The 27,771-nt window shown below is 33.1% G+C and overlaps 1 protein-coding gene across 2 annotated transcripts in view; it reads left to right on the top strand.

Moving 5' to 3' along the window:
* CCSER1 (coiled-coil serine rich protein 1) overlaps positions 1-27,771 on the top strand; it is a 1,355,695-nt gene that overhangs the window by 1,071,590 nt on the left and 256,334 nt on the right. The window contains exon 11 of one of the 2 annotated variants that reach the window (XM_064369230.1): positions 11,963-12,008. The exons of the other annotated variant lie outside the window; for it this stretch is intronic. Coding sequence (XP_064225300.1) covers positions 11,963-12,008 — 46 coding nt within the window. The remainder of the gene's footprint in view (positions 1-11,962; positions 12,009-27,771) is intronic. 2 annotated transcript variants of the gene reach the window in all.

Raw genomic sequence — 27,771 nt, forward strand, 5'->3', positions numbered from 1 at the left:
CTATATCTGTGTTCTAAGCTATGCCTACAATCTGTCTTTAGTAATTGTTTCCAGAGTAGGAAGGTATTAATGATGTTCATCACATGTTTTTTGTTCTTTTAAAGGCATTTTTTTGCCTTTCTTTTATGGATTTGTTTTTTACATTCATTGTCTGTGACAGACTCATGGGCTTATTATGGGTCTAATTTACAGTGAAGATTTTTTATAGCAGAAATCACCATACTCATAATTCACAAAGCAGTCCCTAATTGTCTCTGTCCTCATACTTATCCTGATTATAGAGACTCAGAATCTGTTGGACAAGCATCCTGGAATGTGGATGCCAAAGGAATTCAGTTCTATGCTGTCAGTGCCACTTTCTAGCTTTGTAGCCATGAAAATTTATGTTACTACTTCTCCCTCTTTTTCATTTGTGGTAGTGGAAGGCTATTATATATGATGGAGATACTATATGCTTCAGATAACTTTGTCATTACTAATATAATAAAGCATTTGAAATAAGTACATGGTTTGCTATGAAACACTGAAAAAAACTAGTTAAATAAATGTAATGATATCCATGAACTAGAGGTTGTGTGTGGGGAAAAAAGCCCAGAAGTGCAGTAGTTCTCTACTGGATTTATTAAACCCCTGTGGTTAAACTGAACACTAACTTACTCTTTACCATGTCTTGCGTGAATAAGTCCTATATCTGGATTTGGATATATTAATATATTGTTAGTTGTTTTAATTCATTGTCTTAAGTGCTAGATGAATTTTTAAAATCAGTATTCTAGAAAGAAAGTAGGAGGAAAATTATATGGCTAAACTGAAGAATCTAGGCTTTGTCATCATATCTCCTTGAATATTTTCTTTTAAATGGGCATAAGTTACTTATGCTAAGCAGTTTTCTATAGCACAGTACTTTTTTTCTCATAGGTTATTGGGGAACAGGTGCTGTTTGGTTATAAGAGTAAATTCTTCAGTGGTGATTTATGAGATTTTGGTGCATTCATCACCCAAGCAGTTTACACTGCACCCATTTGTAGTCTTTTATCCCTCATCCTCTTCCCACCCTTTTCTCCTGAGACTGTAAAGTTCATTGTGTCATTCTTATGCCTTTGCTTCCTCATAGCTTAGCTTTCACTTATGAGAAAGAAAATAACAATGTTTGGTTTTCCATTCCTGAGTTTCTTCACTTAGAATAATAGTCTCCAGTCTCATCCAAGTCACTGCAAATGCCATTTATTAATTCCTTTTTATGGCTGAGTAATATTCCATCACATATATATATATATAAGATATCATATATATGTGGAGATATATATATATATAAAACCACAGTTTCCTTTTTTTGTGTTTTTTTGTTTGTTTTTTGAGACGAAGTTTCGCTCTTGTTGCCCAGGCTTGAGTCAGTGGCATGATCTTGGCTAACTTCAACCTCCACCTCCAGGGTTCAAGTGATTCTTCTGCCTCATCTTCCCGAGTAGCTGGGATTACAGGCAGGCACTACCATGCCTGGCCAATTTTGTATTTTTAGTAGAGATAGAGTTTCACCATGTTAGCCGGGCTGGTCTTGAACTACTGATACCACAGTTTCTTTATCCACTGATTGATTGACTAGCAGTTGAGTAGGTTTGACATTTTTGTAATTGCATATTGTGCTGCTGTAAACACATGTGTGCAAGTATCTTTTTCGTATAATGACTTCTTTTTCCTCTGGTTAGATACACAGTAGTGATATTGCTGGATCAAATGGTAGTTCTACTTGTAGTACTTTAAGGAATCTCCATACTGTTTTCCATAGTGGTTGTACTAGTTTATATTCCCACCATCAGCATAGAAATGTTCCCTGTTCACGGCATGCACACCCACATCTATTATGTTTTGATTTTTTTATTATAGCCATTCTTACAAGAGTAAGGTGGTGTCCCATTGTGGTTTTGATTTTCATTTCTCTGATCATTACTGATGAGCATTTTTTCATATGTTTATTGGACATTTGCATATCTTCTTTTAAGAATTGTCTATTCATGTCCTTAGCCCACTTTTTGATGGATTTTTTTTTTTTTTTTTGCTAATATATTTGAGTTTGTTGTAGATTATGGACAATTGTCCTTTGTCAGATACATAGATTGTGTGGGTTGTATGTTTACTCTGCTGACAGTTCCTTTTGCCCTGCAAAATCTCTTTAGTTTAATTAAGTCCCAAGTATTTATTTTTATTGCATTTGATTTTGGGTCTTGGTCATGAACTTTTTGACTAAGCCAATGTCTAGAAGGGTTTTTCCAATGTTATTTTCTAGAATTTTAATAGTTTTAGGTCTCAGATTTAAGTTTTTGATCCAACTTGAGTTGATTTTTGAATAAGATGAGAGATGATGATTCAGTTTTATTCTTCTGCTTGTAGCTTGCCAATTATCCCAGCACCATTTATTGAATAGGGTGTGTTTTACCCACTTTATATTTTTGTTTGCTTTGTCAAATATTGGTTGGCTGTAAGTATTTAGGTTTATTTCTGGGTTCTCTATTCTGTTCCCTTGGTCTATGTGCCTATTTTTATACCAGTACCATGCTATTGTTGTGACTATGGCCTTATAGTATAGTTTGAAGTTGGGTAATGTGATTCTTCCAGATTTGTTGTTTTTGCGAAGACTTACTGTGGCTATGCGGGTTTTTTATTTGGTTCCATATTAATTTTAGGATTTTTTTTTCCAATTCTGTGAAGAATGATTCTGGTATTTTTATGGGAATTGCATTGAATTTGTAGATTGCTTTTGACAGTATGGTCATTTTCACAATATTTTGATTTTACCCATCCATGAGCATGGGATGTGTTTTCATTTGTTTGTTTGTGTATGATTTTTTTTAGCAGTGTTTTGTAGAGGTCTTTTGACTCCTTGGTTAGGTATAATCCTAAGTGGTTTTTTGTTTGTTTGTTTTTGCAGCTATTCTAAGAGAGGTTGAGTTCTTGATTTGATTCTCGGCTTAGTTGCTATTGGTGTATACAAGAGCTACTGATTTGCCTACATTAATTTTGTATCCAGAAACGTTGCTAAATTCTTTCATCAGTTCTAGGAGCTTTCCAGAGGTGTCTTTAGGGTTTTCTAGGTAAACAATCATATCAGCAGACAGCAACAGTTTAACTTCCCCTTTACTGATTTGGATGCCCTTTATTTCTTTTTCTTGTATGATTTCTCTGGCTAGAACTTCTAGTACTATATTGAAGAGGAATAGTGAGAGTGGGCATACTTTTCTTGTTACAGTTCTCATAGGGAATGCTTCCTCAAATTTTTCTCATTCAGTATTACGTTAGCTGTGTGTTTGTCCTAGATGGCTTTTATTACATTGAGGTATGTCCCTGTATGCCAATTTTGCTGAGAGTTTTAATCATAAAGAGATGCTGGATTTTGTTGAATGCTTTGTCTGCATCTATTGAGATGATAATTTGACGTTTATTTGTTATTCTGTTTCTGTGGTGTATCACCAAAGCACAGTACTTTTAAAAGCAATAAGCTTCTTATGATAATATTTGGTTATTATTGTCACCCCAACACAAGTATTACTTGGAAAAAAATATAAAAATGGCCAACAGGTAGTTGAAAAAATGCTCAACATCACGAATCATCAGGGAAATGTTATGTTATGTTAACTCTCCTTTATTTTTAACTGATACACATATATACAAATAAGAAAGTAAAAAATAAAATTTGTAAAGTCTGGGTTCAAAAAATGAGCACTTTGGAAATACACTAGCTTAGATTTGGCATTATAATAAAAAATAAATTTGGCTATTATTTTATCTTTATGCTGACATGTGATGACTTTATTTTTTTTATTTTTTATTGATACATATACTCTTTTTACATATAAATGTGGCACATGTGGTATTTTATTACATGCATAGAATGTGGAATGGTCAAGTCAGAGCACTTAGAGTATCCTTTGCCTTAAGTGTTTATCTTTTCCATGTGTCAGGACATTTCAAGCCCTTTCTTTTGGCTGTTTTAAAATACACACAAAACTGTTATTAACTATAATCACCCTACTCTGCTATTGAACATTAGAGCTTATTTATTCTTTTTAACTGTATGTTTGTACCCATTAACTACCGTCTCTTCATCACACTACCCAGCCACTCATTATTCCCAGGCTCTAGTATTTATCATTCTGCTCTCTAACTCTATGAGATTAGCCTTTTTAGCTCCCACATGAGTGAGAATATGCACTATTTATTTTTATGTGCCTGGCTTATTTCACCTAAAATAATGACCTCAAGTTCATCCGTGTTGCTGCAAATGCCATGAGTTATTGTTTTTTATGGCCAAATAGTATTCCCTTGTGTATATATACCACATTTCTTTATTCGTTCTAAAATTAATGGACACAGGTTCAGTTTGTATCTTTGCTATTGTGAATAATACTGCAATAAACATATGGGTGCAAGTATCTTTTTGAAATGCTGATTTATTTTCCTCTGTATAAGTGCGCAGTAGGGGATTGCTGTATCATATGATACTTCTATTTACAGTTTTTAAAGAAATCTTCTTACTGTTTTCCATAGTGCATGTATTAATTTACATTTCCACCAACAATGTATAGGAGTTCCCTTTTCTTTGCATCCTTCCCAACATCTGTTTGTTATTATTATTTTTTGTCTTTTTAATAATAGCTGTTCTAACTGGGTTAAGATGATATTTCAATGTGGTTTTAATTTGCATTTTTCTGATGATTTGTAATGTTGAGCATTTTTTCAACTACCTCTTGGCCTTTTTATTCTTTTGAAAAATATATATTCAGATAATTCGTCCACTTTTTAATGGGTTTATTTAGTTTTTTTAACTGTTAAATTGTTTAGATTCCTTGTATATTCTGTATATTAGTTTTTTGTTGGATGAATAGTTTACAAATATTTTCTCTCACTCTAGTGAGAACACTAATTATTTCTTTCTCTTACCTGATTGCTCTGGCTAAGTCTGCCAGTACTGTGTTGAGTAGGAGTGATGAAAGTGGACATCCTTGTTTTGTTCCAGTTTTTAGAGGAAAGATTTTCCAGTTTTTCCCAGTCTGTCCAATGTTAGCTTTAGGTTTGTCATATATAGCATTTATTATCTTAAGGCATGTTCCTTTTATGCCTATAAGGCTGTTTATTGAGAGTTTTTTTCATGAAGTGATGTTGAATTTTTTCAAACGCTTTTTTTTTACATCTATTCAGGTGATCATATGGTTTCTCTTCTTCATATTGTTGATGTGATGCATGACATTTATTGATTTGCATGGGTTGAACTATTCTTACATCTTCAGATAAATGTCACTCGATCATGGTGTATTATATTTTTGATGTACTTTTAGATTTGATATGCTAGCATTTTGTTGAAGATGTTTGTATCTGTATATCAGGGATATTGGAGTGTAGTTTTCTTGTTGCATCTTTGTCTGCCTTTGGTATCAGAGTAATACTGACCTCGTAGAATGAGTTAGGGAGAATTCCCTTCTTTTAAATATTTTTGAATAGTTGGAATAGAATTGATATATGTTCTTAGAAAGTTTGGTACATTTCACCAGAGAAGCTATTCGATTCAGGATTTTTTTTGCGGGGGGGAGGAGAATTTTCATCACTGATTCAGTCTTATTATTTGTTACTTCTCTGTTTAGGTTTTCTACTTCTTGTTTCAGTCTTGGTAGGTTGTATGTGTCCTGGTATTCATTTTGTTCCAATTTGTTAGTATATAGTTGTCCATAAAAGTCTCTGATTACCTTTTGTGTTATCATGGTATCAGTTTTGTCCTTTTTTGTTTGTTTCTGATTTTATTTGGGATTTTTCTCTTTTTCTTGGTTACTCGAGCTAGTGGTTTATTTACTTACCTTTTCGAAAACAATTTTTTGTTTCATTGATCATATATATATGTTTGTTGTTATAAACTTGCATTTTAGCATTGTTTTTGCTGTATTCCATAGGTTTTGGTATGTTGTGTCTCGCTTTTCATCTTTTCAAGTAATTATTTTATTTCTTTCTCAATTACTTCCTTGACCCAGTGGTTATTCAGGAGCATCTTGTTTAATTTATATGTATTTGTACGGCTTCCAAAGTTCCTATTGTTACTGATTGCTAGTTTTATTCTATTATGGCCCGAGAGGATACTTGCTATAATTTAATTTTTAAAAATTTGTTGAGATTTGCTTTGTGTCCTAACATAGGGCATGGAGAATGTTCTGTATGCTTATGAGAAGAATGTGTATTCTGCTGTTTTCGGATAAAATAATCTGTAAATGTCTTCTAGGTACATTTGCTCTCAAATGCAGTTTAAATCCAATGTTTCTTTGTTGATTTTCTGTGTAGATGATTGGTCTAATGCTGACCAATCATTAGGTAGGGTGTTGAAGTCCTTAACTATTATTGTATTGAAATCTGTTCTTCCCTTTACATCTGATAATATTTGTTTTGTATATCTGGTGCTCCTCTATTGGGTGCATATATGTTTAGCATTGTAATATCCTTTCACTGAATTGATTCTTTAATAATTATATAATGAGCTTTTTTGTCTTGACTAAAAAGTCTGTTTTACCTGAAGTAAGTATAGCTATTCCTGCTCATTTTGGTTTCTGTTTGCATGGGTTATCTTTTTCCATCTCTCTATTTTCTGTTTGTGTCTTTATAGATGCAGTGAGTTTCTCACAGGCATTGTATAGTTGGGTCATGTTTGTTTTTTGTCTTGTTTTGCTTTTTGACTTTAGTCAGTCTACATCTTTTAAGTAGAAAGTTTAATCGATTTACCTTCAAGGTTGATATAGATATGTGAGGTTTTTTTTTTCCCCCTGTCATTTTGTTAATTAGTTTCTAATTGTTTCTGTATCCTTATTTCTTTCTCCTCCTTATTGTTTATCATTCTTGTTGCATGGTTTCCTGTGGTGGTAACATCTGAGTCCTTTTTTTCTCATTTGTATGTATACTGTACCACTGTGTTTTATATTCTGTGTGTTTTCCTAGTGGTAGATATTATATTTTTCATTCCCACATGTACAGCTCCCTTAAGCATTTATTGTAGGATCGGTCTAGTGGTGACAAATTTCCTCAGCTTTTGCTTACCTGGGAAAGACTATTTCTTCTTCATTCATGCAGGATAAATTTCCTGTACAGGATGTCCTTGGATGCCAGGTTTATTTATTTTTATTCTTTCAGCACTGAATATATCATCTCATGCTCTCCTGGCCTATGAGGTTTCTGATAAGAAATCTGCTGTTAGTCTGGTGGGATTGACTTAGAAGTGAGTGGATGCTTTTCTGTTGCTGTTTTTAAAAATCTTTTTGTCATTGATCTTTGACAATTTTACTATAAGGTCTTGGGAATATCTTTTAGAATTGTTTCTCTTTGGAAATCTCTGAGCTTCCTATATCTGGATGTCTCAATCTCTTGTTAGAGTTAGAAAGTTTTCAGCTCTTATTTCAATAAATATGTTTTGTATCTTTTTTTTCTCTCTACCTTTGAGAGACTCCCAAAATTTAAATATTTGGTGGCCTTATGGTGTGCTATATGTCTCATAGACTTTGTTAACTTTTTTAAATTTTTTATCTTTATTTTTGTCTGACTCAGTTATTTCAAAAGACTTGTCTTTGGGTTCAGAAACTTTTTCTTCTGCTTGATGTATTCCTTTGTCAAAGCTTTGAGTATTTTGTATTTCATTCAATGAATTCATCGGTTTAAGAATTTTCTATTTGGTTCTTTTTTGTGATATCTATCTCTTTGCTAAATTGCTCATTCATATCCTGAATAACTTTTCTGATTTCTTTGTATTGTTTTTCTGAATTATCTTGTTTCTAAGTGAGCTTTTAAAATACCACTGCTTTGAATTGTTTTTCTGGAATTTCACAAATTTCTTCATTGGAATTGTTGATGGAGAATTATTTTATTTTTATTTTTTTATTTTTTGGAGGAGGTTGTTGTATTTCCTTGCTTTTTCATGTTTATTCTGTTCTTAAATTGATATTTGCACACCTGGTATACTAGTCACTTTTTTCTATTTTTTGAATTTGTTTTAATAAGAAAGGACTTTTTTTCTGAAGATGTTATCTGTGGTGTTTGTTGGATAAGGTGCTTTGGCTTTAATTCTGAGTGTGCAGTAGTGTAGTCTCTATATAATTTATTTGGCTGTAAACCATGTCAGTAGTGTCTATGGTTTCCACACCAGCTGAGGGTGTGTTTGTTTGTGGAGACTGTGGTAAAGTTTTACTGGGGATGAAGACATCAAATAGGCCAGTCGTTTGGCCACAATACAGGAGTGGCAGGCCATCCTGCCTGTCCTCAAGCCCAGAGCAATAATGTTGACACCAGTGTTAGTGGGTTTAAGTGAAGTGATTCTTGGGCCTCCAGTCAGCTTGCTTGAGTGCTGGTAATGGCAACAATGGGCCAGGTAGGTGGGAAGGTTCTTGGGCCCCTGGAGACCACCCAAGTTGGTGTTCCATGGGTGATAGCAGTAGCAGTGGTGAAGACAATCCTCTGGCCCCCCAGAAGTCCACTTAGTGGTTGCTGTTAGTGGTGATTGCAGTGGACTGGATGGATTAGTTCCAGTGCTCTCCAATGGCACATACAGGTGGGTGGCCAGCTGTGATTGCAGTTACCAGGCTGTGTTTGTCCATCTACAGGCCTCTGAAAGAAGTGCACAGGTGCCGAGAGAGGTGAGTAGGACAGGGTGATCCCTGGATGCCTGGTGGAATGCTTAGGTAGGGGCAGCAGTGATTGCACTATGAGTCTACTGCTGCTGTGGAGGGTGGGGTTGTATTCCTTGGCAGCAGACATACACAAGTGGTTAAGGATAAACAAGTGGTTAAGTGGGTTTATTGGCCACAGATGGTGTCTATAAGTGGGGTATAATCTTCCCTCAGGGAATTTTAAATGCACAGAGACCCTGCTACTGATGGAGACTGGGTTGCTGCCAATGGCTTGCACTTGGGCTCTGGCAACAGCCAGCAACAGTACCTGGCTGTGGGAAGGGACTATCAATGGTGTTCCAGAGATGTGGAGATGCAGGGACTGTCACTTCCCAGGGAAAGATGCAGTTGTTGGGGGTTAGGGTCTCAAAATGGTGTGTTGCTACACCTGCTTAGGACTCAGGGCACGTGTGGACCCAGTGTGAGCTCTCTTTGTGAAGCAATGTCATTGGGTGGTCTTCAAAAAGCTCCTTATGTTAGTCTTAGGGTTTGTGTGAGTTGAGGGGCTCTTCCATGGCTAGAATTGCAGAAATCCACCATGGAAATATAGACCACTGGTGGCCACTCACCCTTTCCCTGCTTTTGGGGAGTCTCTCCAGCTGTTCCCAGTTGAGCTGGCTGCCTCATTTTCCTTTCCTTCCATGTCTTAGGCATGTCTTGCCATTTTTCACTACATTTCAGCATTTTCTTTTTTAGGGGATCTATTCAAAGTATGATTATCTATTCAATATTTTAGTTCTTATTTCTGGAAGGATCAAGTATCACATGCCTTTAGTCAGCCATCTTGAAGCCCTTCCTTTAAGGAAGTTTTCATTGTAAACGGTTTAATTGAGCATAAACAATTACTCTGACAGTGTAATGAAAAATACAGATACAAGGCAGCCACATGTACAAAGTGCAATCAAAAAGAAACTTAATTGTTAGAAAAGTAGGTAACTGTTAAGGGAAAACTGCAATCTGTGGAGTCAACTCAGAGGATGTTGACCATATGACATCAGAATTTTTCATTAGAATGAAAGAAGTATCATGTAATAAATGTCTTGGACCCAGTTAGATAAAAATGTAAAGTGAAGGTCGTCTTCAGCAGAATTCTATTTAGCTATTTTGGACTCACCTAATTGTGACTTTCCCATGATTTATCACAATAACTTGAAGTTTTAGACATTTGGAGACTAGCTTTTCCAGTTAGTGTATTATAAATATATTACTTTCTCATATTTTACATTTTGCTTTGGAAGTAAGTTTGTTCCTTATTATAGGAATGCATTCTACTATTCCTCTTTCCCTAGTTAAATCTCTAATGAAGATGAGTCCTAACATACTAAAGGCCTCAGAAAAATTTTTCAAATAAATAGAAAGAAAGCATGTGCTTTTAGTTTGTATTTTGAGATTTAATAATAGAGCTTTATAAAACCATTAGTTTTTGTTATTTTTAGCTTTTTATTAGACTTGATGTAATCCATTAGAAAGTTAAAAAAAACTTGAATGTTTTTGTCACAAATAATGGTGAGTCTTTGCTATAAATAATGATAACTTAAAAAAAATCAACCTTATGTAGTGAATGTTGTGCTGTAGATTCAAAGAAATATATGTGTGCATATCCCAGTTAGGATTTTCCAGATTTAGGCAGATCTCCTTTCTGATCTCAATCTTTCTTGGCTTCTAAATCATGAATAATGCTGGTGTGACTTTATTCCATCTGAAACGCAGTGCCGAAATAGTGCTTAGATAACCTGCCATGATTTCTGTCCTTAGACTCAAAGTTGTCAACATCAGTCTATTCAAGATTCTGTCCTATGTCATTCAGTGCTTGTTAGGGGTGAATGACTGATTGGGTTGGTACTAACAACCTATACTTGATTCTGTACCTCAGTTTCACAGATTATTGTGCTTTCTTCTACATGGAGTTTGTAATCCTTTCATCAGATTTATTTAGGAGTCGCTCTTCAGAGGAAAATTTATTTGAACCTACACCAGGCAAATTCCAGTAGACCATGGTCTCTCCGTAAATAGATTAGAGACAGAAATATATTCTTAAACAAAGGAAATTTAAGCAGATGATTTGAATGTCTTATTTATCATACTTTAATGCAATCATGCAGATATTTTTACAAGATTAGCTCTCTCTTCAGTATGTCTTTATAGGACCAAGGACTTAATATTAGCATTTGTGCTTCTTTATTAGAAGTAAAATTCATTAAATTTTGACAACAGGGATCATTTTATGGATCCTCCACTTGAACTATTTAGCTATCCTTAAAAACTTAAAGAGTTCCTTAACTGATTCTGAACCAAATCTAAAGTTATCTAATCCTAAAAAGAATTTTTTCTGTCAGCAAAAATGGGAATAATAATAAAAGAAAATAAAAACTGGTAACTACCTCAGGGACTGTTGTGGGAACTAAATGAGATCATGCTTTTCATGTGCTAAACATAAGAGCTTTACAGAGTAAATGTTCAATAAATATTATTTAATCTTTTAAAAATATTCTTGTCATTTCTAAGTTACATTTATAATGAATTATTGATTCACTGAGATTTTTATTTACTTAATGTTTTAAAAGAGGTCCTTGAGTATATTATAATGTAATTTGTTGACAGGTCATTGCCAGGAATAAAAATACATAATTTAAATTGCAATATGTGTTCGTACAGCACTCTTTTAACTGGAGGGATATATAACCTATTTAGATGTGTTCAGTCTAACTTTTGTGCCATTCATGCACAATTAATATTTTCATGTAATAACTTTTTTCATTTAATAAATAATGCTGCTTTTCCTATGATTTCATTTATGCATAGATTAGGGCCATTTTACTGAAGGTTTTATCTTTCTTTTTTATTGTATTTGAGGTAGAAAAAAAAAAGAGCGACTACTAATGCACTGCTTAGTTTAAAAGACTTTGACAAAATGTTTGCATCAGCTAAGGAATTGGTGCAAGGGAACCTACTTTTTAAGGAGGCCACTTCATAAATATCATGTGTGTTCTACTTTTCACAAAATTTCCTGTCAAATTCAAATGTTCCCATCTTTTGCTGTAATTTTTATTTTACTTTCTTGTGTTGGTGTCTTATACCTATGTTTTACTTAATTTCCTATAAACATTAATATATATTTGTCTGCCAAAAGTAGGAACTCATAGGACTGATTTGATAAAAGCAGCATCTTAAGCCATCTTTGCTTAGTTTTATTTCTACTCATTTCTCCACCATTTTCTACTGTTACTAATGCTGACATCATTTGCTCCAAAAAAAAAAAAAATGTGTTTTATTTACAGGGCACAGCTTATGGAAGTGCTCCTGTACCTTCTCGCAGGCAATTATGTGAGTCTCTTAAAATTCAGCTCTGTGTTGTAAACATGACTGTGTTCCTGTGCTGTAGCATGGCATGCTGATTGAGACCAAATGCCCAAGGGTCAATATGCAATCCCTAGTGTTGTATATTACCTATAATGTGTTTGCAGTAAATGGTTCCCTTTGCCTCTTCCTTATCTGTTTGTCATTATCCAGCCCATTTAAGAAACTGCATTGCAATGTGGCCAAGTGCATTGAGACTAATGGCTCAAAGTCTGGGGCAAAGAAAAGAAGTGACTCTTACTTAAGTTTATTTTCATTTAGCAACAGTATTAGCACTCTCTCTCTCTCTCTCAACTCAATCAGTAAGGTTTCTTGAGTCCTAACTCCTTTTACTTATTGGTTCAAAGACTTCTTATATTACACACAGTTGTGTTTTTGCCAAAGTTAATGAGACCGTTCCTAGAAAAGGAAATCCATTAAAAGAAATATTTCTTCTAGTGAATTTAAAGCAAACTTGACATTGTAACAACCTTAGTTTTTTTTTTCTGAAGTCATCACATTTAGAAAATAGAAATTAATCTATAAATTTTTAGATAGAAAATCCAGATTTTATAACCTTGCTCAGCTGTATTATAAATATATGCACCTCGGCAGAGTCAGATACCTGCATTTCAGTTCAGGAGAGTTCTGTGACAGCTTGTCTGCTTTAACATGTACTTTTTGTCAATGAGAAATGTATATGTAAATTGAGTATGTAGACACTCCAAAGTGCCATCAGACTTTGAGAAAGAGCTATTTTCATTGCCCATTTCATCCATGTCTTTCCTCTTTTCCCACACCAGCATCCGTCAGATAATCATGGTTGTTTACCTCCATTTTAGACTGCTACAGCAAGACACCCATGTGATTCTAATTGCCGTGCCTAGCAATAAATACCAGGTAGATTCCTCTTAATATGATGTTAAAAGTGATGCAAAGGTACAGTCCTGTTTGCATAATGCTTTTCTTCACTATTGGCAGAAAATAAAATATGAGTTGATGACATTCACTGGGAAAGATCTGTGAATCACTTCAACAAAAAATGCAGCACTTTGTACCATGATAAAGCTGTCCAAACAACAAACCAAACTTATGTACTTTACTATCTCCTTTCTAATGAAAGAATTTTGAAACTTTGGATTTTTATTAATAAAGTTGCAGCAGACAGAACTGCTAATGTGAATAGAAAATAGGGTTTAGAGAGACTAAAAGTCCACCTAAAGCTAAGGAATCTCCCAAACGTCTCAAATTGTCCTTTGCTGTTATTTCTTTTCATGGTCTATCATCTACATTTCTAATGTACACTAAAGCTAGGCTTCTTAAATTTAGGGATTACAACAGTATTAATTGATAAAAATTGAAAACTAAAGCAGGAACTTCAATGAGTTTTTTTTTTTTTTTTAGATTTGCTTCTTTTTAAAGAAAAAAAGTCCTTGTACATATATGTCATGTTTTATTGAATATAGTGAAATGCTGTTACAGAGATAGAAAAGGAATTTTTACTAGAAATTTGGGAAGCTGTGAATTTATTGTATGTGCTATGAAATTATAAGTGGAAATATAAGGGATATGGAATTATTATCCTTAATTTGAATTAAACTACTTTTCACTTTCACAAAATCAAGGTGTATTTATATATGAAAAATACTGGATATTTCTGTTCTTGTGTCAGTTTGCTTAGAATGATAGTTTCCAGCTTTATCCATGTCCCTGCAAGCACCACATGTTCTCACTCGTAAGTGGGTGTTGAACAATGAGAACACATAGACACAGGGAGGGGAACATCACAAACTGGGGCCTGTTGGAATTTGGGGGGATAAGGGAGGGATTGTAGGGGGTGAGGGTATAGGGGAGGGATAGCATTAGGAGAAATCCCTAATGTAGATGACGGGGTGATGGATGCACCAAACCACCATGGCATGTGTATACCTATGTAACAAACCTGCATGTTGTGTACATGTACCCCAGAACTTAAAGTATTAAAAAAAATGCTGGATATTTAGATTAATGGTTTCAGTTAAATGAGAGTTAATCCTACTAAAAACATAAAGAAGAACAAAAAGTTGTATGACTTCTGTAAGTCTCAGGATCTTAAGTTGAAACATTTACCAATATATAGCAGGATAAAATGGATATTACCCTCCTAAAGGTGTGGACTTCGCAAAAATAAGCATGTAAGATTCATGAATTTGGAATGATTATTATCACATTTTCTTTTAGTCACTCTGCCTTACACATTAGTAGAGTCTCCTTGAATATTTATAATTGTGGTGCTTATAAAAGTTACTATGTAGAAGGAATGAATGAATGATTTTTTCTACACACAAATATTAGAATATTTATATTAAACATTTTTGTTTTGACCTCTACTTCCTATGAATATCTGTCTAGAAATTTTACAATTGGTTCTTGATTCTAGTTTTTGTTTTTTTTTTACATTTCTACTTATATCACAAGGTGTGATGCTTACTTTCTAGAAGTTACAATTAAAGTTTTAGTTATTATTTTTATTCAGTTTTGAAGACTGTTTTATGGCTACCATTTTAACTATTTTAAAAATATATTCAGTCAAGCAATTTTTCTTAACAGTAATTTGAAATGGAATTTAGCAACAGAGAGAGGTATTGCTTAGATGGTGAGGTGATAAGAAAAGCTGTGAATCTACAATGAGAGGATTCATTATCCATCTTGGAAAGCACTGTATAGCTCTTAATTAATAGGCCCACACAAATATGCCTTTATTTTTTGCTAATGATTTATTGACATTAAATTGGAAAAAATATAGTCTTGATTAGTATTTTTCACTTTCAGAGAAAATGTTTGATGAAAATTAATTTGGATAATGTGGAGTCTTGGAAAGTTATTTGAATGCTAAGAGTGGATTTTTATTTAAATACCAAAATGATACATCATTTTTCAGATACAGTCCACTTCTTAATTTCCTACGAGTTTATGTTTTAAAATTATAACCAGTTTTGTTACATGAAACTCTGTCACATGTTGATATAAATTTCTCTAGATTTGATATGAATGGAGATCTTTAACATTTGAATAAAATTTTGCAAAGATGTGACCCATAGAATGCTGTCTCAACATTCAAAATATAAGAACTGATTTCAATTTGGTTATTGTTTTCCACTTTGTGACTATAATTACTACTGTAAGAGTTCCCAGTTACAGAAACATGTAACTCTAAAATTTAATAAACTATAAATATATGTTATCTAGAAAAAATAGTAAACATCAAGTTTCATACTGCATTTAACAATTCAAAACAAATTTTGTTAAAAAATTAAGTGTAGGTGATTTGCTTTCAGATTTTATAACATGGTTTATTTCTCAGTATATGAATGAAAGGAGTGCCAAATGTTTGTAAGTAACCTATTCACGAATAGTTACCTAATTTAGCTGAGTCATTCATCAGATAGTTGAATGTTAACTTAACTATACTGAATATACATGAAAATAATACCACCTTGCTATTCAAAATCAGATAGCCGTTACTTTTAGAGCACAAATGGGACTGAAATTATATATTTAAAGAGGGATGCCTTAAAAACATATATATCTTAATTTTTAATCAAGTTTTTTTCCTTTCTTTTTACAGCTAAATAGCAATTTTTAAATTCAAAATTCATAAAAACAAAAATGTAACAATAAAGGCAGGTGTTGTATTTACTTAAAATAACATTAACCTCAAAGTCAGAAAAAATGGTTCTAAGATGATGAGGTGTCTGTAAGAACAGATGTTTCTGACTAGTTTTTTCACTGTGCCTTCTGATTTATTCCCTTTTCTTCTCGATTAATCAGTTTATTGTCACTTCTCTTTTTTGCTGTCTCTACTGTTCCACACAATGTATTTGCTTTATTTATCATTCTATTTTAGATATAGTTTTGATTTTATTTGTTTTCTTCATTCTTTGCCAGGCTTATCAACAGGATAGGATCAAGCTTCCACAGTAGTGAGGATTAACATAACTTTTCCTGTAACTCTGTTTGAAATATATCTTCAGATAATCTGTATGGTTAGGTTGCTTCAGACCTGAGTAAACCAATACTTATTTGACTCTGCATTCTTAGGGAACTAAAACAAGTTTATTGTGTCTATAACTTCACATTTAAGTGCATATATGTATTTGGGATTAAGGAAGCTCTAATCTTCAGAAGGTAGGTTTCAGTCAGAAAGATAATAGCAGGGAAAATTTTTAAGTGGCATGATAAAAATCATTCACATACCACAGGAAGCGGCTAAGCTAATACAGTAGATAGCCAGAAAGAGGGAAAGGCACAAAAGAAAAATGCAGTATGTGTTATAATTCCATGGAAGGCAAATTCTGAATATTGCCTTTCTTTTGAGACCAAAGTAATAATTTTAGGTGTAATTAAGCTTATCATTTTTGAACTACTGAAAAGATATGCTCAGATTAGGTATAAAGAAAAAATAAATGGCATTTTCTTTGCTATATAGACAACAGTAATTACGATTCTAGGCTATTGCGTTTAGGAGAGAGAGATGTATATACACACCTTCTGTTTTTAGCATAGGATGTAGAAAGCTGGAAAGAACATTGTTTCCACCTTTATAATAACAACACAAAAACTGGAGAAAATTCAAATTCACAATTTTTCTTTAACCATCAGAGTTAAAGTCACAGGGACGCCAACTAACCTGTATATAAGTAAAGATAGATACCGACAAGGTAAGACCAGATGTAGCAGGCACAGCCAGAAAATAGATATTTAAAAAAAAAAAAGTGTTAATGAATCAATAAGGAAAAAGTGTGAGTTAGGAAGGAAATATAGTGAGAATTTGTACCTGCTTACAGGCTCTTTATAGACCTCACTGGATCCTCACATAAAAATAATAGCAAGATTCCTGAGAAGCTGTGCCTTGTGCTAAAGACTTGAAAAAGGGAACAGCAGCTACTCCAAGAAAGGCACAAAACTCTGTTCTGTTGCTTTCTTCCATTACCCATACAAAACAAAAGCTTGAAATGCAGGGGAAAGAGAAATACACATTGTCACTCTTAGAACCCTGGTGAAAATCCGTTGCATGTAGGGGAAGGGAGAAGAAAAAGATCCTTTATTCTTGGGACAGACACAAGAATACATGATAAGCCCAGAACTACAGGTGGAGGAGAGGCTGTAGTAGTGAGAAGGTCACATCAGTGACAGCCAGGGACATAGTGCCTGCCTTAAGACTTAGAGTTGATCAGAGAAAGAGAGAATACCGCCCTCTCTGTTTTATACACTAATCAATTGAGTCATAAATAATAATGGGATATGACTAGGAAAATTACAAGAGTGTGGAGAGAGATTTTCTCTGAAACATAGTGCAAAGGAGAGACCTAAAGCCAAAGGAGGGATGCACATTAAGAAAAACCCTATGACAAACCAGTCACTATTCTAAATGTAAGGTACAGTTAGAGAAAATTTAAGCTTAGGAGTAACCATAGCAAGAATAACAAACCCAGCTCAACACCTGCCTAGATTGACCTAGACTCCCACACTCAAGGCCTCATAGAAGGAAAAGCATGCTCATTTCTGGGTGTATAACTTATTTACTAAAGTCTACGATGTGTTACAAAAGATGTTTGCTTTCCACAGAATTTCTGGGGCTTTCAGAAAAGCAAGAAAAAGCAAAACATTGCCTAGTGATAAAAGAATCAACAGAATCAGATTCAGATATGAAGATATTAGAACTAATAACAGGGGAAATTAAAATAACTACAATTATTGTGTTAAATAATTGAAAAGTTTGGCAGCATGAAAGAACAGATGTCCAATTGCTAAGATAGAGCTATAAGAATGAATTCATTGGAAATTCAATTCATTAAAAGCAATGAGAGGTGAGGAATGCCTGGGATCATCTCATCTGTAGACTCAACACAACCAAGGAGAAAATATGAACTTGAAGATAGGTCAGCAGAAATTACCCAACTGAAACACAAAAGAAAAAAATGTGGTGAGATTGTAGGATGGGGGAGAACATTAAGAAGCCGTGGAAAAATATCAAGTCATCTAATTTATTTGTAATTGAAATCCCAGTGGAAGAAGAGAGAGAACAATAAAGAAGAAATGTTTGAGAAAAATGGTCACAAATTTTCTAATATAATGGCACATACCAAATTATAGCTCCAAATAGCTTAAAGAGCAAATAGATAAAGAAGAACAATAACAACAACAAAACAAACTTAGGCATATTATATTCAAAATGCTGAAAATTAGACAAGAGAAAGTCTGAAGGCAGCCAGAAGAGGGAAAAATACATGCTACCTACAAAGAAACAAAGACAGGATTATAGTAGACTTCTCATCAGGTACTCTGTAAGCTATGAAGTGGATCTTTAACGTTTTGAGAGGGATAAACAAGCTAGCTACAAAACATTCTATAGTCAGTGAATATATCTTCCAGAAATGAAGGAAAAAACATGAAGTTTTTCTCAGACAAATAAATACTGAGAAAATATATTGCCAGCAAACCTGCATTATGAGAAATGTTCAGGGAAAAATGATCACTGGGAGTGGAATAAATGAAAACTTTGCTTTAAAAATATCATATACAGAAATATCTGTACTATATATGTAATTTATAGCATGTTGTGATTTAATGTGTGACCTTATTTTAATTATATTTGCTGCTAAAATGACCATATTTCCAATTTTTTGTGGTTTATGCCTCTTACCTCTATACTAGCTGTTTTGCAGACTTTTCTTTTTATTTGTGTGTATGTATGCATTTATCTGTCAATACAGTTTTATAATATATTAAAAGTTCATGATGAATCAGAAAATATGAACCCAGTATGGTAGAGGAGAGACAGGAACCAGTACTGAACTAGTAAAATATGAACGATCTAGTACTTCATTTGCTATTCCATACTTCTATACCTCAATGATTATAATGTGTATTGTCATGTTATTACAGTTTTGTCTTACCTAAAATTAGCATATTCTTTTTCTATTGAAAATATATTCAAATGTTTGAACTGTTTGAAACTCAACATTAGTTTTATATTGTCATATGGGCTGACTAAATTTTTCATTAATCTAGGAATATTTGCCGATTATGAAATTATTCTAAACCAGAATAACATTTAAAGATTGAAAATTGAATAAATAAATTTAATAGATAAGAAATGTTATGGGCTAATCCTAAAACAAAATAAAAGAATGTCTTGATTTCCTATTTTCCTTTTAAATAATTAATGAGCTACCTAGTAAATTAAGTTACCATCTTTTTTAATTTAGAATAATCAAAATGCTCTTTTAGAATTTTAAAAGTTTTTTATTATTAAGTTAGCACCTCTTTATTAAAATAATTGATTTTTCTTATATTTTATATATATGTTATTTTATAATTCTTTTACCTTTCACAGTATTAATAAATATCTGTAAGCACCCAAGAGAGTGCTGCGTTTATTAAAGTGCTGGATCATTCCTTATTAAAGCTTGCAGATAGGTAATAAGATTCCTAATTACATAAATTACTAATAACATAAATCACTATAATATAAATAACAAAGTCAAGATTAAGGGAACATATTGAAGAAATATATTAGTAAATGTAATTTAGGTTTAGCAATTAGGGCCCATTGATATCATGGATTTTGAGGGTAAATTAAATTTGATCTATTATTACTTTTCTAGAATGTGCAAAATGTTTCAAAGGCTCTGTGTTTGTTCGTTCTTACAATGCTATAGATAAATACCTGAGACTGGGGAATTTATAAAGAAAAGAGGTTTATTTGGCTCATGGTTGCACAGGCTGTACAGAAAGCATGATGCTAGCATCTGCTTGGCTTTTTGGGACTCCTCAGGAAACTTACAGTCATGACAGAAGGCAAAGGGTGTGCACACACCGCATGATTAGAGCAGGAGCAAGAGAGAGAAAGGAGGTGCCACACAGTTTTAAACAGCCAGGTCTCATGAAGAACTTGCTTACTATCACAACAACAGCACCAAAAGGATGGTGCTAACCCATTCATTAGAAACTGCCCCTATGATCTAATCACAGTCCACCAGGCCCCACCTCCAACAACGGAGATTACAATTTCACGTGAGATTTGACAGGTACACAGATTCAAATAATATGAGGCCCCGAGTAAAGAAAAACATAAGAAATTGCCGTGACCTTACAATATATAATTGTAAATGTTCCTAGAGATTCTTGATTCCAATTCATGCATATCACAGATAAATGCTTGAGAGATTAAGTGATTTACCCAACATCCCAGACTTCAAGATAAACCTAGACTTCTAACTCATTTGTCCTATTTTTTCTTCCAAGGTTGTTTTCTTTAATATCTCTGTTAAAACGTGATGTATTTTTCTCCCTAAATGTGGAAAGTTTTCCTCTTTCTCTCAAACTAGGAAGTGATGCCCAGGTAACACTTGAAAGGCTAGTAGAAGTTAGTTTGTTGAATGTGAACAAGAGCAAGTCCAGGAGCATGTGGACAGCCTGGCAGAACCCAGACACGGCTTGTTTGAGGAGCTGTACATGGTCCACAGAGCTAGAGAACTGGGTATTTACACAACTGATTGTTGTATAAATCAGTTTTATACAAGATTCCCTTGCAGTGTTTGAAAAAGGCAGTGTCCTTGTTATAAATCAAATGAAATTCATGAGTAATACTATTATTTCTCATTTGAATGAGTTTTGTATTAAGGCAAAAGACACTGAATTTTTATTAAAATTCAGGGTTCTGTTTTTTTTAAGTTGTCCATAATTATGTTAAAGTTACTTGAACATGATTATGCTTACGCTGGATTACTCAGACAACCCAAAAGTAAACTATTTTAAGTCCATTCTTCAAATTATTTGTGAAATGAGATAAATATTATGATCTAATCTTTATATCAAATAATTAGAGATAATTGGAAATAAATATAGATTTTTTTTTGTTTTCTTTTGCTTTGCTTCTTAAAGAACAAGCAAATCAGGTACTTCAACTTATTGCAAAAGTCTGATATTAATAGCAAGCCCTTAAATTGTAGCTGTATTAGGCCTCAATGTATTGTAATATGTAATGAAAGAAGACATTCATCAGAAGTGGAGGGTTTAGGAGTCATTAAAACAGAGCAAAAATAAATTTTTAAAAAGTCAGAAGGTGAATCATTTTTATTTTATTTATTGTGGAAATGGAGGTATTCATTAACTGAGCTCAGTGCTTGAGTAATCACTTGTCTATACTATTCCATGCTCCATGTGCACCCTTCTTGTTATAATCTGTGATCTGCTTTCCCATATGACATCGGCAGAGAGAACATAAGGCTGGGACCTGGGCTTAAATATCTGGTCCCTCAGCAGTCACAATTCAAATTAGAAATTAATAAATTAACATTGAATTTTAGACATCTTTCACATGAACCTTGTTTAGATAAGCCAGCATATAAAAAATCATTTGCCTGTTTTTAAATTTGAAAAGAATAAAGGTAAAATTTGGAGACAAAGTAAATGCACTGAGATAAGATTTCATGGGAGACCCTCACAGGAACATGCCTTAGAGGCCCTTACTCACTCAGCACCACCCACTACAACCCTTGCTATACTGGCCAACTGTCATTTAGAATCATGTGTACATCTATAAATAGAACTTTTATTTCTTACTTCTGTTGTTTGGGTTCTTATATCATTTGTAAACTCGGTAGACATAGTAGATGTACAGGAACCACTTAATTAAGCGACTTTTGTATTATCAATCTAGTAAAGTTTAACTTGAACAGATTGAGGTGAGTCCTTCTATTAACAGTCTTTTTCTAACCTGTTATTTTTATCTATAAAATGTAAATTAGTACACCAAATGAATAGTATTTTATTTGTTTACCACTGCTTTTGTTTCAATTGACAGGGGAAAGAAAAAAAAATCATCCCTTATAAATAAATAAGCGTTGAACAGTAAGGTTCTTCTGTAAAACCTTGCTGGTGAGAATGCATTCAATCCATGTTTTGAAGTAGTTCTACATTTTATACTTTATGTTGTTTAAGTTAGAAAGTGGGATATATGGTGAGGTTTTTATTTTTTTAACTTTTATTTGTTACAAACCAGAGAGTGAGTTTCTTTGTTTTCATGGCAAGGAGTAGCCAAAAGAGGTAAAACATTGAAAAGAATAGCAAAAAACAGTATGTGGTCAGACTGTCAAGTTTAAAAACCTTTAAAAATTACATGATATTTGTTTGATCTGCAAAAATTTAAGACTATAATTGCTTTTCATTTATGTACTCTGAAAGATTTCCTCGGACTCTTCAGGAGTTAAGAGCTTAGAGTTTTACTCCTTTCTCCTCCCTCCCTCCCTTTTTTTTATTCTTTCATTCTACATTTCATGTTGAGGTCACTCATTTATTGTAGGTAGCTGTAATGGAATGGTCAAGAAGTCAAGCATTCAGGGAAGAAAATGAAAACTACCTGTTTGATTTCTTGATATTAAAAGCAATTTACATTTTCTTAATTTGTATAGTTCCTTAATAACTAATACTGCAGTTGGTTGAATTTTTTATCATACTCATTCCTAAATCATCAGCAATATAGAAAATATATGTGAAAATTGCCTTTTAATGAGTTATAGTTTGTGTGAACTTGTACAAATTATATGTGTGCTTCTTACTAACAGAAGCATGTTTTGAACAAGATCATTTGGGAAATTCTAGTGGAGACTTAATATGTTATTAATCTTCCTGACTAATCTGAAAAAGTAAACCTTAGCCCCATTTTAAAATAATAAATCTCTCTGCTTGTCTTAGTTTCCTCGGGCTGCTGTAACAAACTATCACAAACTCAGTGGCTTAAAAAAACACAAATGCATTCTCTCACAATTCTGGAGGCCAGAAATCCAAAATCATGATGGCAATAGGGTTAGTTCCTTCTGAAGGTTCAAAGGAGTGTCTATTTTGAGCCTATCTGCTAGCCCTAGAGGCTGCCAGGTGTTCCTGATGTTTCTTTGCTTATGCGGCTACTCCAGTCTCTCCCTCTGTTTCCACCTGGCCCTTCCTCTCTATATGTCTGCTTTTTCCTTTGTTTTTAATCTCATAAAGTCATTGAATTTAGAATTCATCCAAGATAATCTCATCTAACCTAAACATCCTTAACCTAATTACATTATATAGATCCTATTTCCAAATGAGTTCAACTAAGGGTTCTGAGTTGTACATATATTTTGGGGATGTATATTCAGCATGCTACAGAGTACAATGCCAGGGTAAGAATTCAAATTGTTTTTTTTTTTTTCTGACTTTGTTACTCCAACTAAGTAATAATAAATATGGTTCAGGTATCCTATTAGGTAGAAGATGATACTCTTAATAAGATGACTAAAACAGAGTTCTGCCTTTGAGGTGTTTACACACTAATGCAATATGGCAAACTCTTTAATTTCCAAAAAGCTAACAATGTCATCTCAATATAATGACAGAGAGGAAATATGATTTAAGCTATGTAATGAAATATATGACCAATACTACCTCTTTGGTTAGCGTTTTTTTTGTGTGTGCTATTTGTAATTCTGAAAACAGCAAAATGAAATAATTCAAATAAATGCAGTGGAACTTTTTTTTTACAAGAATAAATAGAATTACCAATGTCTTATATCAGAAAATGAGATAGCCAAAATATACAAGAAATTATTTTTTAAAGAAATATATTATTGTTTTGAAAGAGACAAAATGTTTACTGTGATTAGTCTGCAAAATTACCATAAAGATTTTGAGTACAAAATTTATTAGAAAGTCTATTATCTAAATGGTTATATAATTTTTCTGAAGAAATTTTAATATTTAATTACTGAAATCTGAGAAACTTTTGAAAAGGTAAAATATCGCTTTTATTATTTTGTAAAGATCATGAACAATTATTTTAGAAAACATAGAAATCTAAGAATTATAAAGATGTATTTCTATTGATGCATATGTGATTTTGCATAATGCACACAAAGGGAAACCTCTAGGTTTGCTCGTTCTTGTTGTTGCTCTTTCTTCTTTATTCTAGAGAAGAATGGCTTATGATGACAGAACATCACAGTTATCCTATTTGCTCTTTGGCGTTATGCATCATACCATGAGTCATTCTCCTGTGTTTGTATGTATATATCAATAATTGCATATAAATAACTGTTTTAAAAACCATTTGAGTACATTTTATATTAGGATGTTTTATGGAGAAAAAAATACAAATTAAAACAAAATTTTAACCTAGGGACTTTATAATAACTACATAAAGATGTATGCCTTCTATAACAGTCTGTCAGATTATTTGCATGACAATGTGACTTTTTAAAATGAAACATTGAGGTCTAAAACAAAGTAATCATAAATTAAGAGTATACAAAGTACAGTTGGTTTTGAGTACCAGGATTTCAAAACCTTAATTTGAAGTCAGTTTTGAAGTCACACAAATTTTCAGCAAACTTCAAAGATCAAAAAGTGATTTATTCTGAAGGGTAGATTCCACACAGATTTTGGAAAAGGAACCATAGGTGTGGGAATGGGGAAAGAGGGAGGCAGGATAAGGAAGAAAGCAAATGTAGAAAAACGGCAGTCAGAATGTAATGTCTTCCACTTTTCATGGCCCACCTAACTTCTATCTCCCTCCCTTCATATTGCTCCACTGTTACCTGCCTCCATTCTTTGCACACTGTACCTCTCTCTGTCCACATAGTTCAGTGATACTCAGGTTTAGGTCTGGAGGCCAATATGCATTAAATCAAATACTCTTTTCCATAAATAATTCTTAGGATTTTTCTAGGATTTCTTTCCTTGATTGATTAAAAACAAATCAGTCTGTCCAAGTGGCTCATGGATAACTTATATAATGAATAGATTAATAAATGGAAAATTAGTAACAAGATATCTGAAAATCTTTATCTGATGGGGAAACAGAAATAGCTGTTTTCTTCCTATCATATTGCTGGGTTGTTATTGGATTTTAGCAATTAAAATCTGTTGATCAAATTTGTTCAGTTTTAAGATACTTGTTACTGCACCTGGAAAATCACCGGTCCAGTGGGAATGGGAGACAGAAATTAGTAATTATTGTCCTGAATATTAAGCTACAAAATAGAAATACAAATGAAATGAACTGAGATTGCAACCAACTAGAGGGTCAGATCATATGTCTGAGGCATATGAATGTCCCAAAAAAGATGCGATAATTGAGAGACTTGAGGAATGATAGAAATGTCTCTTTTATATTTAACAAATTGTTTGTTTTATTTCACAAGATATCTTATAAAAAAGAATGTCTACATTTATACTTTTGATTCACATATTCAAAGTGGGCTTTTAATGTGTAACTGAGAATGCAATTGACACTTTCAGATGAGACACTAAAAATTAATTTGAGTTTTAACTCAAGTTGAAGAATTTAACAGCAATTTTGAACACAATATATCAAAGTAAGTGAAAATAGTAGTGGATTTACATGCTGATTTCTGCTTTACTATATTTACAAGGCAAATCTAAAACATGCCATATTGTTGCAGTGTAATTTTACTTTGTAATTAAAAAAAATGTTTGGACTTAGACAAAATATTTAAAATATACTATAAGCGTATTGTACATATTTTACTCTGTGACATTACCAACCACATGGTTAGTACTATAGTTATGTACCTTCTTAATTTCTAAACAAGGAAAGAAACTAAGAACAATTATTTTACATTTGAAATTGAGGCATATTACTTTGACTATTAAACTATCTTTGACTATTAAACATAACTATTACACATGTGTATGTTTTATATATTTAATTAAATATACAGTTATCTATATAATTATAGATATATAGATTACAATATAACTATAGATGCTTTACATGTTAATATATAGCTAACATGTAGTTATGTGCATAATAGTTGAATATATATAATATATATAGTGAGTATATATAATATATATATTATAAACATATATATATATACTTCTCAAATAATATCACCTCTTTTAAGAACTTCAAATACTGTCCTAGACAATTTAAATTCAATGTATTCTATACATTGTAAATCACTGATAAGGTTAGAGGGATTTCATTACCAGACTGGGATTTTTTAAAAATCTACCAAAACCCACAAATAGCATAATATGCAAGTTTATTTTCTGCACCCATATTTTTAAACTTAACACAGTTTTTAAAAAGGAATTTTTATCTGGTTCCTTTTTCAAGTTATAATGAATATTATATCTATATGTTTATTCAAAATACATCAAAGTGTTGTGAAGATTTGGGGTTAAAAAATAAAACAGTACAAGATATTACCAGCAGATCTTAAAGAGGACAGGTAATTGCCATAGAGATGAGTGTATCCCAGGCAGAAGAAATAATTAAGCAAAGAATGTAAAGGAATGCTCAGGGTTAAATGAGGCTTGGAAGGTAAGTTTGGGTTAGGCAGTGAAGAGTCTTGGCTAAAGAGTATGTATCCTCTGAGAAATTTATTAACATTTCATTTTATCCTTTCTTTCTCTTGTCTTTTGATAAAATATGCTATGTATGTAAAAAAGATAAATACATTTTTAAAAAGAAGGCTGCAGAAACAGGAACACTGTAGTAGAAAACAGTTCCCCCTCGCCCCCCCCCCAAAAAAAAGTAAAAAAGCCAAATGTTCCTCTTACATGAGAATTATGGATGGGGGCGTGTGTGTGTGTGTGTGTGTGTGTGTGTCAAATGTGGATATGGAGAGAGAACAAATCTTCTAGTATGATAATGAGAGTAGGTGAGATGTGAAGTAAAAGATTTAGATTTCTGAGTTTAATATTTTGTAAAACAAGCAATTTCAGATAATGATAAGATCAAGGTCATGGAAGACTGACTAAAGTAGGGCCAGAAGTCACACAAGGGAAGAGTTCAAGGTTAGACCAGAAAACAGGAGGTAAAATCACCCAAATGACAGCAGGAATTGCCAAAGGTTGGAAAACTTTTGATCATGTGGTGAAGTTCTCAATAGAAATAAGGACAGTACATAAGCAGACAGCCAACCAACAAATGAACAAAGGAGAATACCATGTATAAAGGAAAAACCATTTTAAAGGAGAACTAGGGTACTTGAGAAAAACAGTATTTTTGGAATAAGCAGTTGGTAGCCATTTAATCTAGAGCCTGACCTTGAAAAATAGGCATGAGAATTGCAAGGATATAAATAAAATAGATAAAACTTTATTCACATAATTAGGAAATTAAAGGAATTCAGAAAGCATAATCAGTAGTGTTAAGAAGAAACAAACCCTACGTAGAGAAGCATAACTAGGGAATTGATGAATCTGAAGTTGAATGAAAATGGCAGGGATGACAGATAGTAAAGAGTTTTACTATTAACTGTGATTATGAGATACAGTAAAAGGGGGTACCAAGTCGAAACAAGTATTAGAAAAGCAGATCAGTCAGATTTCAGTGCAAGTATTAGATACTAATTAAACTGGAAATCACAAAATTGTTGGAAGCACTACTGAATTGGAAATCAGGATTCACCTGTCATTGTCCATTCATGCCACCGCAGTCAAGATGCAGCCGCTAGGAGCTGCAGAAAACTGCTGTGAACATCACAGCTGCCCAGAGCTCAAATGACCCACAGAATATGAGGCTGTGTGTAGGAGCCTATGTGTCAGCCACCATTCCTGCTAAAGGAGGTCTGCCCTTGGCCTTTTGCCTTCTTTTTACCTTCAACATTTCACATTCACATGTATCCTTGGCAGAGTCCAAAACACATCCTGTATTCTGATGGCAAGGGAAAATATTAAATGTGGTTTCCAAAATTCAGACCACTTCAAA

This window comes from Aotus nancymaae, unplaced genomic scaffold (genome assembly GCF_030222135.1).
Source record: "Aotus nancymaae isolate 86718 unplaced genomic scaffold, 86718_ANA_hifiasm-v0.15.2.pri h1tg000006l, whole genome shotgun sequence".
NCBI classification, from domain to species: domain Eukaryota; kingdom Metazoa; phylum Chordata; class Mammalia; order Primates; family Aotidae; genus Aotus; species Aotus nancymaae.